Source organism: Scyliorhinus torazame, chromosome 19, assembly GCF_047496885.1.
Source record: "Scyliorhinus torazame isolate Kashiwa2021f chromosome 19, sScyTor2.1, whole genome shotgun sequence".
NCBI lineage: Eukaryota > Metazoa > Chordata > Chondrichthyes > Carcharhiniformes > Scyliorhinidae > Scyliorhinus > Scyliorhinus torazame.
This window is the reverse complement of record NC_092725.1, coordinates 128,276,500-128,289,464: the sequence shown is the minus strand read 5'-3', so window position 1 is coordinate 128,289,464 and position 12,965 is coordinate 128,276,500. Positions and strand designations below refer to the sequence as shown.

At 47.6% G+C, this 12,965-nt stretch overlaps 1 protein-coding gene across 1 annotated transcript; it reads left to right on the top strand.

Annotated features, from left to right (window-relative positions):
* The first annotated feature begins 9,935 nt into the window (after positions 1-9,935).
* LOC140395945 (interferon gamma-like) lies at positions 9,936-10,947 on the top strand. The gene is made up of 4 exons (XM_072483980.1): positions 9,936-10,064; positions 10,326-10,394; positions 10,486-10,671; positions 10,771-10,947. The coding sequence occupies exons 1-4, from the start codon at positions 9,948-9,950 to the stop codon at positions 10,888-10,890; spliced, it is 492 nt and encodes a 163-aa protein (XP_072340081.1). The 5' UTR covers positions 9,936-9,947; the 3' UTR covers positions 10,891-10,947.
* The last annotated feature ends 2,018 nt before the right edge of the window (positions 10,948-12,965 follow it).

Genomic DNA, 12,965 nt, shown 5'->3' with positions numbered 1-12,965 from the left:
GGCTGACAGTGACAAGGTGCCCAAGTGCCAACAGGGGAGCCAGGTCACCACACTTCCAATGCACGATCACTCTGCGGTCTCCAATGGCCTGGGAGACTCCTTCAGTGCCATTACGACTGGCCCACGTTTGTTGTTGGCCAGTACTACATGGCGCCCCGGCGAGCTTTCGCAGTGGTAGCTGGTGAATCCGGGCAGCAGGAGAATCCGGAAAGCCCATATTTAAATGAGCCTAATGGATCATTAAAATATTCATATCAGAATCTCGCCCAGCGAGACCTTAATTACCGACCTTGGCCCACCACAAGGTTCACCGCGTCTGGGCCACACTGGGAAATATCCTTGTACCAATCCACACCTTCATGAATCCTGGCCCAGAGGGCTGGAGAATAATGGCGGCATGGAGAATCAGTGCCCAGCCCGTTAATAGGATACAAATGGCTAATTTTGACCTGAGCACATCCTCCCGTTGGTGCGGGGCACGAACCTCGATTCCGCTGCCAGTGGGGGGATCGGACCATTGGTGCCTGGCCCGGATCCTGTTTTTTTCCTGAATGCTGGACTCTCTGCCACATCGTGAACTGACGGTGGATGGCGGAGAATCCAGCTCTGTTTATTGACTGGGGGCTGCCTAAATAAGGCTTTGGGCAAGAATTGCAGAACAAATATGAGGAAGAACTTTTTTATGCAGCGAGTGCTAATACCCTGGAACCTGTTGTCCATGAGGGTACCAGATGCAAAAGGAATGAGAGGGACTGTCTGGATTGCTCCGAGCACAGCCAGTGTGAACTTGATGGGACAAATGGCCCCTTTCTGTGCTATACAACTCGAAGCCGTTTTTCACTCTTGTTGGTCCCCACACCACTTAAGGTAGGCCCAGTTTAGCAGATATCTTTAACGACTGTTTGGTCAGCAGTAGTGCTGCAGAGCCACTCTTGGTGATGAGTTGCAAAGTGCCCCACCTAGAGCATTTCCTGAGCCCTTGACACCCTTTGTGTTTCTTCCAATTGGTGTTCAACATGGCGGAATATTGGCGCATCAGACGAGGGGGGGCGATCCTCGATAATCAGCAAGGGGTTTCCTTGCCTATGTTTGAGCTGATGGCTTGAGACTTTATGGGGCCTGGAGTCAATTGGACTCCTAGGCCCACTCCCTCCCAACTATATACCACTGTACCGCCTGCCATCTGTGGTGGGTTTGTCCTACAGGTGGGACAGGATTCACTCAGGGGTGGTAATAGAGGAATCTGGGGCATTGGCTCGAAGGTATGATTTGTTGAACCTGTCAGGCTGCTTCTTGAGTCGCCTGGGGCACAGTGACCCCCCCCATGCCCCCCCCCCCCTCTGCCGCCCCCCCCCCCCCCCCCCCACTCCGGATTTTGGTACAAAACCTCAGATGTTAGTGTGGAGACTTTACAGGGTGGAATGGGCAGGGTGTGTCATTGTTGTTTCGGGCGACTAGATCGATGCCACGTGACCTGTGCAGTTTCATTCTTTTCCAAAATTTCTGTGGGGGCTTGCTGCCACTAAATGGCTTGTTGGACATTTCAGAGGACAGGTAAGTGTATTTTATTAATTCAAAGGAAAACACTTACTGGGGAGAAAGGTAAAAAAGGAGTATTCTTCCAGGTTCCTCAGCAGCTCCAAAAACTGTTGTTGACCCTGCTCACCTCCTTTCTGATCAGCTTCCTCCATTTCCCAATTGCCTCTGAGGCCTACCTAATCTGGCCTAAGGTCTGAATGCCCTGTTCCCAGTGCACATTTCTTCTCAGGAGGTCTGCAAATTTTCACTGCCTCTTGCCCCTCAACTAATCTAAAAAAAAACTAATTCTGAACCATTTATTTGGCAATGTGCTGAGGCAATGCATAGCATAGTGCGTAGCAGAGCATATCCCAGCTAGTGCTTGGTGTCATAATATACACCAGTATATCATGGTGCAGACACACACTGATGGACACACAGTGGGACCGATCAACATACACAACACTGCAGCCAATCACCAGTGAGAGCACAAGCACTATAAAGACAGGGGACATCAGAGTTCCCGCTCATTCGAATAGCAGCTAGCTAGGAGCACAGAGCTCACAGCCTGCAACACAGACATTCACCATGTGCTGAGTGCATCAACTGGTTAGGACAAGGCAAAGGTCTTTAGTTAAAGCTGGTATCGTATTTACCCACAGTTCAAGTATGTTTAAATAGTTAACTTTTTAATAAAATAGTGTTGCACTACTTCAAGTGTTGGTGACCTTTATGTGAGCCAGAACACCCAACACATCATGGTACCAGGAGTGGTTGCATACTAGCACTTCTTAGACCTACCTGCAAGTGATCTGCCTTCCGCCAGCATTCCGTCATTCTGCAACATGGACAACATCGGCCCGCCGCCGCCGCTCCGCATCGCCGGCAACCTCGGGGCCAACTGGAAGATTTTCAAACAGCACTTCCAGCTCTACCTCGAAGCCACGGGCAGGGAGGGTGCCTCGGACACCAGAAAGATTGCTCTTCTCCTCTCCATGGCCGGGGACCATGCCATCCATATTTTCAACTCTCTCACCTTTGCAGATAACGAAGACAAGACGAAGTTCAAGACGGTTCTCCTCAAATTTGACACTCACTGCAGCGTAGAGGTGAATGAAAGTTTTGAACGCTACGTGTTCCAGCAGCGTTTGCAGGGTAAGGACGAACCTTTCCAATCCTTTTTAACGCACCTCCGCATCCTTGCGCAGTCTTGCAGCTATGGGCCCACCTCCGACTCCATGATACGCGACCAGATCGTTTTTGGTGTTCAGTCGGACCCCCTACGTCAGCAGCTCCTCAAAGTAAAGCAACTTTGGATAGGATAGGATTTCTGAGCATCTGGAAAGACACTGCTTGATTAGGGATAGTCAGCACGGATTTGTGAGGGGTAGGTCTTGCCTCACAAATCTTATTGAATTCTTTGAGGAGGTGACCAAGCATGTGGATGAAGGTAAAGCAGTGGATGTAGTGTACATGGATTTTAGTAAGGTATTTGATAAAGTTCCCCATGGTAGGCTTCTGCACAAAGTAAGGAGGCATGGGATAGCGGGAAATTTGGCCAGTTGGATAACGAACTGGCTAACCGATAGAAGTCAGAGAGTGGTGGATGGCAAATATTCAGCCTGGATCCCAGTTACCAGTGGTGTACCGCAGGGATCAGTTCTGGGTCCTCTGCTGTTTGTGATTTTCATTAATGACTTGGATGAGGGAGTTGAAGGGTGGGTCAGTAAATTTGCAGACGATACGAAGATTGGTGGAGTTGTGGATAGTAAGGAGGGCTGTTGTCGGCTGCAAAGAGACATAGATAGGATGCAGAGCTGGGCTGAGAAGTGGCAGATGGAGTTTAACCCTGAAAAGTGTGAGGTTGTCCATTTTGGAAGGACAAATATAAATGCGGAATACAGGGTTAACGGTAGAGTTCTTGGCATTGTGGAGGAGCAGAGAGACCTTGGGGTCTATGTTCATACATGTTTGAAAGTTGCCACTCAAGTGGATAGAGCTGTGAAGAAGGCCTATGGTGTGCTCGCGTTCATTAACAGAGGGATTGAATTTAAGAGCCATGAGGTAATGATGCAGCTGTACAAAACTTTGGTAAGGCCACATTTGGAGTACTGTGTACAGTTCTGGTCGCCTCATTTTAGGAAGGATGTGGAAGCTCTGGAAAAGGTGCAAAGAAGATTTACCAGGATGTTGCCTGGAATGGAGAGTAGGTCTTATGAGGAAAGGTTGAGGGTGCTAGGCCTTTTCTCATTAGAGCGGAGAAGGATGAGGGGCGACTTGATAGAGGTTTATAAGATGATCAGGGGAATAGATAGAGTAGACAGTCAGAGACTTTTTCCCCAGGTGGAACACACCATTACAAGGGGACATAAATTTAAGGTGAAAGGTGGAAGATATAGGAGGGATATCAGAGGTAGGTTCTTTACCCAGAGAGTAGTGGGGGCATGGAATGCACTGCCTGTGGAAGTAGTTGAGTCGGAAACATTAGGGACCTTCAAGCAGCTGTTGGATAGGTACATGGATTACGGGAAAATGATATAGTGTAGATTTATTTGTTCTTAAGGGCAGCACGGTAGCATTGTGGATAGCACAATTGCTTCACAGATCCATGGTCCCAGGTTCGATTCGAGCTTGGGTCATTGTCTGTGCGGAGTCTGCACGTCCTCCCCGTGTCTGCGTGGGTTTCCTCCGGGTGCTCCGGTTTCCTCCCACAGTCCAAAGATGTGCGGGTTAGGTGAATTGGCCAATGATAAATTGCCCTTAATGTCCAAATTGCCCTTGGTGTTGGGTGGAGGTGTTGAGTTTGGGTAGGGTGCTCTTTCCAAGAGCTGGTGCAGACTCAAAGGGCCGAATGGCCTCCTTCTGCACTGTAAATTCAATGATAATCTATGATTAATCTAGGACAAAGGTTCGGCACAACATCGTGGGCCGAAGGGCCTGTTCTGTGCTGTATTTTCTATGTTCTATGTTAACTCACCCTAGCGACCTCCATCGAGACCTGTGTCCTACATGAAAATGCCACCAGTTGGTACTGCCATATACAAGCGGCTGAAACGGCGCGGCAAGGTCCACACGAGGTGGAACCAAGTGATTGAACACCTTAAGGGCCTCAGCCTGGATGAGGGCGGCCATTTTGCGCACTTTTCGCGGACTCCCACGCTTGTGCGCACCAAACGAGGGGACGGCGACATGGAGGAACGTAATGCGCAGGCGCGCACCACGCAGGACCACACCGCGCATGCGCGGTGGCGCAGCGAATGTGCTGACGTCACGATGTGCGGCAACTGTGGCTCCGCCCATTTAAAGCGGCAATGCCCCGCAAAATCTCGACAATGCCTACGATGTGGAAGACTTGGCCACTATGCTGCCTGCTGTCGAGCAGCTCAGCCTTCCAATTCATATCGCTTCAGCCAGCCTCGCAGGAATGTTCGGGCAATTCAACCCACGGTCACCGAGTCCGATTCCGACCTCCCACACAGCAGTGACACCGAGGACCTGAAGGCGCCTTTTCGAGTCGGTGACGTAACGAAAAACAGGCTGTCCCCGAAGCAAAGACACCAGCCGCTGTCGGTATACAGCATCGATCCAGACGATGAGTGGTGTGCCATCCTGACGGTCAACCGGTCCCAAATACGATTCCGCCTGGACACTGGTGCCTCCGCCAATCTCATGGCATGGTCTGCTTTCCAAAGTCTTTGTGTCAAACCAACCATTCTCCCATCGGCCTGCCAGCTTTGGACTACAATGGCAACATCATTCCTGCTACCAGCTCATGCCAACTCGAAGTGACGCACAAGTCACGAAAAGCCATCTTTCCTTTCGAGATAGTGGGCTCCTCGAAGGACTCTCTGCTTGGCGCACAGGCGTGCAAATTGCTAAACCTCGTTCAAAGAGTTCACTCTCTCTCTCCTAATGACACGTCTGCCTTCCAGGACGCTGACTTCAGGGCGCAACTCAACGCCATCATCGACCAGCACCGCGACGTCTTCGAAGGCATGGGCACGCTCCCATATACTTACAAGATCATACTCAAACAGAACACCACGCCTGTGGTGCATGCACCTCGCAGAGTCCCAGCACCCCTCAAGGACCGCCTCAAGCAGCATCTGCAGGATCTCCAGGACCAAGGAGTGATTTCCAGAGTTACGGAACCAACCGACTGGGTCAGTTCCATGGTGTGCGAAAAGAAGCCTTCCGTCGAGCTCAGATTCTGCATTGATCCAAAGGATCTGAATCGCAACATAATGAGGGAGCATTACCCAATCCCCAAGCGCGAAGAGATCACATGTGAGATGGCTCGGGCTAAGCTCTTCACCAAACTTGACGCCTCGAAAGGATTCTGGCAAATTCAACTAGACAGACCAAGCAGGAAGTTGTGTAACTTTAACACCCCTGTTACAACAGGATGCCGTTTGGGATCATATCGGTGTCAGAAGTATTCCACAGGATCATGGAACAAATGATCGAAGGAATTGAAGGTGTTCGCGTCTATGTTGACGACATAATCATTTGGTCCACCATCCCGCAGGAGCATATCAGTCGCCACCAGCGCGTGTTCAAACGCATACGGGAGCAGGGCCTATGCCTCAACAGAGCCAAATGCTCCTTCGGCCAGACGGAACTCAAGTTCCTAGGGGACCACATCTCCCAGTTGGGTGTGCGGCCGGATGCGGACAAGGTGGCTGCCATCACAGCCATGAAAATGCCAGAGGACAAGAAGGCGGTCCTCCGATTTCTGGGCATGGTCAACTTCCTAGGGAAGTTCATCCCTAACCTCGCCTCTCATGCCACAGCTCTCAGGAACCTGGTCAGGAAGACGACAGACTTCCAATGGCTTCCTGCCCACGAGAGTGAATGGACAGAACTTAAAACAAAACTCACCACGGCCCCGGTATTGGCCTTTTTTGATCCAGCGAAAGAGACAAATATTTCGACTGATGCCAGCCAATCTGGCATTGGGGCAGTGCTCCTGCAACGCGATGAGGCCTCATCATGGGCCCCCGTTGCATATACGTCACGCGCCATGACCCCCACGGAACAGCGCTACGTGCAGATAGAAAAGGAGTGCTTGGGCCTGTTGACCGGTGTCGTCAAATTTCATGATTATGTGTACGGCCTTCCCCAATTCACCGTCGAGACCGGCCATCGCCCGCTGTTCAATATAATACAAAAAGACTTGAACGACATGACGCCTCGCCTCCAGCGCATTCTCCGGCGATACGACTTTCAGCTCGTATACACCCCGGGCAAAGACCTGATCATAGCCAACGCTCTGTCCAGGGCAGTCAACACCCCGTGTGACCCAGCGGGATTCGTCTGCCAGGTTGACGCCCATGTGGCCTTCGTGGCCTCCAATCTACCGGCCATGGATGAATGCCTCGTCCAAATTCGCCGCGAGACTGCGGCTGACCCCCTGCTACAGCGTGTCATGCGCCGCCTAACAGACGGGTGGCTCAAGGGTCAATGCCTGCAGTTCTACATCAGAGACGATCTGGCGGTAGTCGACTGTGTCCTCCTGAAGCTGGACCACATTTTTATCCCGCACGTGCTGGGCAAGGACTATGTTCTGATTGTAGACTATTTTTCAAACTACCTGGAGGTGGTACGTTTGCACAACATCACATCATCTGCAGTCATCCGTGCCTGTAAGGACACCTTTGCTCGTCACGGCATCCCACTCACTGTGATGTCGGACAATAGCCCCTGCTTCGCAAGCCAGGAATGGTACAACTTTGCCAGGAGGTACAACTTTGTGCATGTGACATCCAGTCCCCTGTACCCCCAATCCAATGGCAAAGCGGAGAAGGGCGTCCACATAGTCAAACGACTCTTCTGCAAGGCTGCCAAGGTAGATCCAACTTCTACCTCGCCCTGCTAGCCTATCGCTCGGCCCCACTGTCCACTGGCCTGTCGCCAGCCCAGCTGCTCATGGGTCGCACCCTGAGGACGACGGTGCCGTCCATTCACGTCCCAGACCTCAACCACGTTCCGGTCCTTCAACGAATGTAACTCTCTTGTGCACAGCATAAGGCGGCTCATGACTCCCGTGCAGCTGATCTCCCTGCTCTGGCTCCAAATGACAACGTCCGCATCCATCTTCCGTTTGGTGGCTGGTCTGCAACTGCTGTGGTTCTTTGGCAGGTGGCTCCCCGCTCGTTCCTGGTTCGTCTACCGGATGGTTCCATTCTGCGGCGTAATCGGCGTGCCTTTCGTCTCGTTCCGCGCTCGCTATGTGATCCTCCGCCAGTGCCACGCCCTCCTGTTGTCCCTGACCTGGACTATGCAGAGATTCCGGTTATTCTGCATCCTCCTCACTCTGACACAGTCCAGCCCGCTCCTCAGCTGGTGGCTCCTGACCATCCTTGAGGTGGTCAACCAGAATTTGTCGCCCACCTCAGAGACTTAATTTGTGAACTTTGCACTAATGGAATCTCTGGTCTGTTCTGTTCTTCCGTTTAATCGTTCAAGTGGTTTGTATATAGTGTTCATCTCGTTATTTGTGGTGACACACTGTTTTTTTCTGCACCAGGCACCTTCCCATGTAAATTGCTTAGTTTTATGTACATAGTCCTGTAAATATTTTGCACACGTGTAATCAGGAACATTCACCACACACTATTCATTGTCACGCAGGCACATTTTTTTATATAAAAGGGGGGATGTCATAATATACACCAGTATATCATGGTGCAGACACACACTGATGGACACACAGTGGGACCAATCAACATACACAATACCGCAGTCAATCACCAGTGAGAGCACAAGCACTATAAAGACAGGGGACATCAGAGTTCCCACTCATTCGAATAGCAGCCAGCTCGGAGCACAAAGCTCACAGCCTGCAACACAGACATTCACCATGTGCTGAGTGCATCAACTGGTTAGGACCAGGCAAAGGTCTTTAATTAAAGCCGGTATCATATTTACCCACAGTTCAAGTATGTTTAAATAGTTAACCTTTTAATAAAATAGTGTTGCACTACTTCAAGTGTTGGTGACCTGTATGTGATCCAGAACACCCAACACATCACTTGGCACCAGATCTTGAGATCTGTACCCTCCCTATGGTCTTGAACCCAAATCTTAAGTTATCAGAGTAATTCAGACCGTCCTCCGTCATCGTTTCTTAGCTGTTTGAACCACAGCTTCTAACTGGTTTCCCCTCTTGACAGAAGGTTTTCCAGCTTTAACCGGTGACCCTGTCAGGGAGACCATTGTGGTCTGACCTTCTCCAGGCCCAGATAGTGGAAAGAAAACGCAGCCTTTTCACCTTCTTTCAGTACAAATTTGTGCTGAGCAAGGCCATCCTTGTTGTCAGGTTGCTAGTTGGTTTGAATTTCCAAAGGGGTTGGTTGCTTTAACTGTGTAACCAAAGAGCTGACTTTGACAAGGTGTGAAAACCTCCAGTTTCAAGCTGACTCCCTTGAGTCACACGAATTACCGACACCAGCAAGAACTGAACTCACACAGACACACACAAAATCTGCGCAACTGCTTTGCTAAATACATGAAATCAACTGGATAAAACAAAAGGTCCCAATAATCAGCAGAACCCATTAGAAATCCTTTCACCCATTGGCAAGTCCAGTTACAAATGTTGATTTCAAATTGTTATTTCCCAAGGCTGAGAGCAGCCTGAAGAGTGTACTGTGGAGGACAACTCATCCTGCCCCTTAATTGCTTTTCATAAAATGTTATCTAAGCAAAACAAATCACTTGCACGGCAGCCAAGTTTCAAGAGACTCGCTAACTTGTATTCAAAGTAACTATTGCCGATGATGGTGATCCAAATCATCAATTATGAAATGAAATTGAATCTGAAATTAATAAATGGCTCTGGAAGGAAAAGGCGCTACTGGGTTTAAGTCCGGCTCATGTGCTGAGAAATTTCAGTCAACCGAGTATTTCACGAGTTAAAAAAAAATGTCATGATTGTGTTGCTTCCCTCACCGGGTGCGTGGTTTGTCAAATGTAAAAGAAATAATTGCTCAATAATGGCAATCGAGACAGGAGGGTGGGTCCCCACCCACCCACCCACCCACCCACAAAGATTTTCCCACATCTGAGAATGCTTCTTTCGAAGGATCCCTGAAATCCAGACTGCTCAGGATCTACGTAATCTGCATGAGCAATGTATCAATTTGCCACTTTGTTCGGAGGAAATTATTAACAGAAACCTCACAAACCAAACCTCAGGGCTTCACCAACGTTTGTCCCATCCTATCTCACACCATCTGAACTTCAATGAATTGCAAAGCAAGTGTGAGCCGGGTATTTTTGATGAGCCAAAAATACACAAGTGGCAGGTATAAATGTACGGAGGAACAATGCTGGGCATCAGTCCTCCTCGAGCCAGATCAGAGCAAACACATAGACACACAGCAGCGGCTTTGCTTGACTTCAGACTGTTCGATCTGCTCACAACCATGTTACTTTTGGCATGTTTCATCATTGGGATGGTCAGCAATGTACTATCAGACTCTGCGAGATGTGCGCCTCTAAATTCATTGGATGAACCACTAACGCAGCTGAGCAAACGCTTTGTAAGTACTGGTATTAATGTTTGCTGCTCTGAATGTCTATGCCATTCGAAATGTGATGTAGTGTAGAATGATTACTCATGTTAAACATGACCGCTACACACGATAGAAGAGCTATTGGTTAAAGGCTGCACAATGTGCCTGATGCAAAGCTCCGATTTGATTGCTTAACTTAGTCTCCACGGAGTTTTTAAGTTGTACTCAGCTTTTTAATGCAAGTGTTGTTAAGTTTGGATTCTTATTTTGTGACTTAACTGTTTCTAGAACATAAACCATCATGAGGTTTCTGAAGGAGGGGAACTATTTACCTCAATACTTACAAAGTACAAACAGGTGAGATTCTGCTCACAAGCATTTTTCATGCATTTGCACATAGTTCTATCCCATTGCTGTACTCACCTAATGGCTTCTATTTGTCTCTCAGACACCTGAATCAGGCATCGTGCTGAATTTTATATTGCGATGGTACTTGGATTTATTTGCTCATATAAAGCCCCAGAGTGGGCTTGAGAACCAAATTAGCATTGTTGCGAACAGCTTGAAAGAATGTTTGAGCTCCAGAATGGAAAACAATCTTCTCGGTGATCTCAAGGAATTAAATAAGATTAAGGTGAGCATCAAACACATTGGTTTTTTTGCTTTGATTTCTCAACTTGCGAATTCATTGGATGTAAATTTATGTCTCTGCTTCTGTTTACACATTTAACAGTGGGAAGATCAATTGATCCAGCGCAAAGCAATCCTTGAACTGGACGGAATTCTGACTATAATGAAAGAGACTGGGAAAAGAAGACGCAAGAGGAACATGGGCAGGAGGCAGAGGGCCTAAAGACTATTTCACCATAGTCGCTGAGAAATGAAAGTCTTATGTCTATAACAAGTCAAAAGTTAACATATTTATTTTATATTTAATAATTTATATTTGCTGCAATGACGAGTTTAATATTGCTACTTTTACTATTTGCTCGCTTGTGTCAAAAGACTTTGATATTTATTAATCATGGAATTCCATGAATTGAGATGAAACCTTTTATAACCTAAGTAACAGTCCAAATTGATAATCATTTTTCAAATTTTATTTTTGCTTTTGATCAAACACCTTAAACCAGGCCTACAGCTTGACATGTTAAAGTACAGGTTTAATCTACTGCTAACCTATAAATGTCTGAATAGAATATCATCAACTCTGGAACAATAATAATGCTTCTTAAAGATGATATGAATTTTTTTTGTGAATACTAAAGACTAACTTATAACAGTTTCATCTTAAAAAGGCACAGTGAGCAATATTAACTTCTTTTTAAAAAAAAGAACATTTAAAATCTACTTTTGTCAGATCTGTGGCTGAAATGTGATGTTATTAATGAACAGAATAAAACATTTCAATTTATTTTATATTCTACGTTTGTTTCTATGCAAAACACAAGTTAGCCATTGTAACTTCGACCAATCTCTCCAAAATGAGAATAATCAAAACAAACCTGGCCTTCACGCCACCAAGCTACATTGCCAGATGAAATGTCATTGGCCATTGTTAATCAGGGATGGTTCAAGAAATGGACAAGTATTAAAAAGACAGAAGAATAAAGTCAATGGATATAAATACTGATTAACATGGGCTAAAGGAAACAGCGTAAGACAAGACAAAAGAACTGACCAACACAAAGTTTCTTCCTGAAAAGAATGCATCTTCTGGAATATTAACCGGAAATCAATGGCATCCTCACTCTGGAATAATATAAAAAACTTCAGTGAAATTTGCCACAATGCTACCAGAATCTTGGACATCGATTCAGCCTGAGGCATATAATTGAAAATGGAAACTGAAAATTGATAGCTATTCACGTCTACAGCTACTATTGGTCTAGATGGTAGCTCAGCATCATGTGCTCTCACGGTGCTTTGTTCATGCATTTGAAACTATTTCACCAAATTCTGGGAGGTCCAACTAGCGTTGAAAGATCACAAGTCTCACACTGGCCCTCTCGATTAGTAAAAGGCACTTAAATGATTTCCATATCTTATCCTGTGGTCAGCAATCAACGTTGTAGTTGTGGATGTACAATAGAGGAATGGTAGCCTGGGATTTCCACAGTGACACAATTTGGAACTTTAATTCAGTCAGTGCCAATTTCCAAACCCATTGGAAGATATCAAGTTATGGAAAACATTCCCGAGAATCTCAATAGTTAATACACCTGAATGTAAAATGGGTGAAAATGAACACAAACAATCGAGGCCCAAGAAAAGAGACAAATCCACATGATGTATATCTTCTTTAAGTATGAAAATTAAAGTTTTGACTCATTTAACCATTATTGAAGCACATTAACCACATTAACAACTGCTGGGTAGCCTATCAATTTTTAATCTGACTCATAACTGCAAAGAAAATCCATCAAAATTCTCCGAGGATAACATTTAAGAAAACGCTTAAATTGCAATAGCCACAAAAAAGACTTTTGGCTGGATTCTCCGGTTGGCGACACCAAAATCGACAGGACACTGCCTGAGGCCCACCCCCCGATGCTCCGCCCCCGACCTGCCGAGTCCTCGATGGGGCAGGCCACGTGTGGTCTCATCCGTCGCGAACTCAGCGTGGCGGCTGCAGACTCAGTCCAGCGGCCGCAATTGGGGAAAGGCCGATCCGCGGGCAGGGGGGATATTATTCGGAGCTCGGGGCACTGTGGTGGGGCGGTCCGGGACGCGCGAGCAGGTCGAAGGGGGGGGGGACTATTTCGCGGGCCGGGTCCGCAAGCGGCCTCCGCCATGAAGCATGATGCAGCAATTCCCCGGGCGTATCGGCAGCTCGAGCTGGGTGCTCTACGCTGCCGTCTTGCTAGCCCCCAACAAAATGAGGAATCGGTGGCCGTTTTGCGCCAGTTTTCCTGGTGTAAAACACCA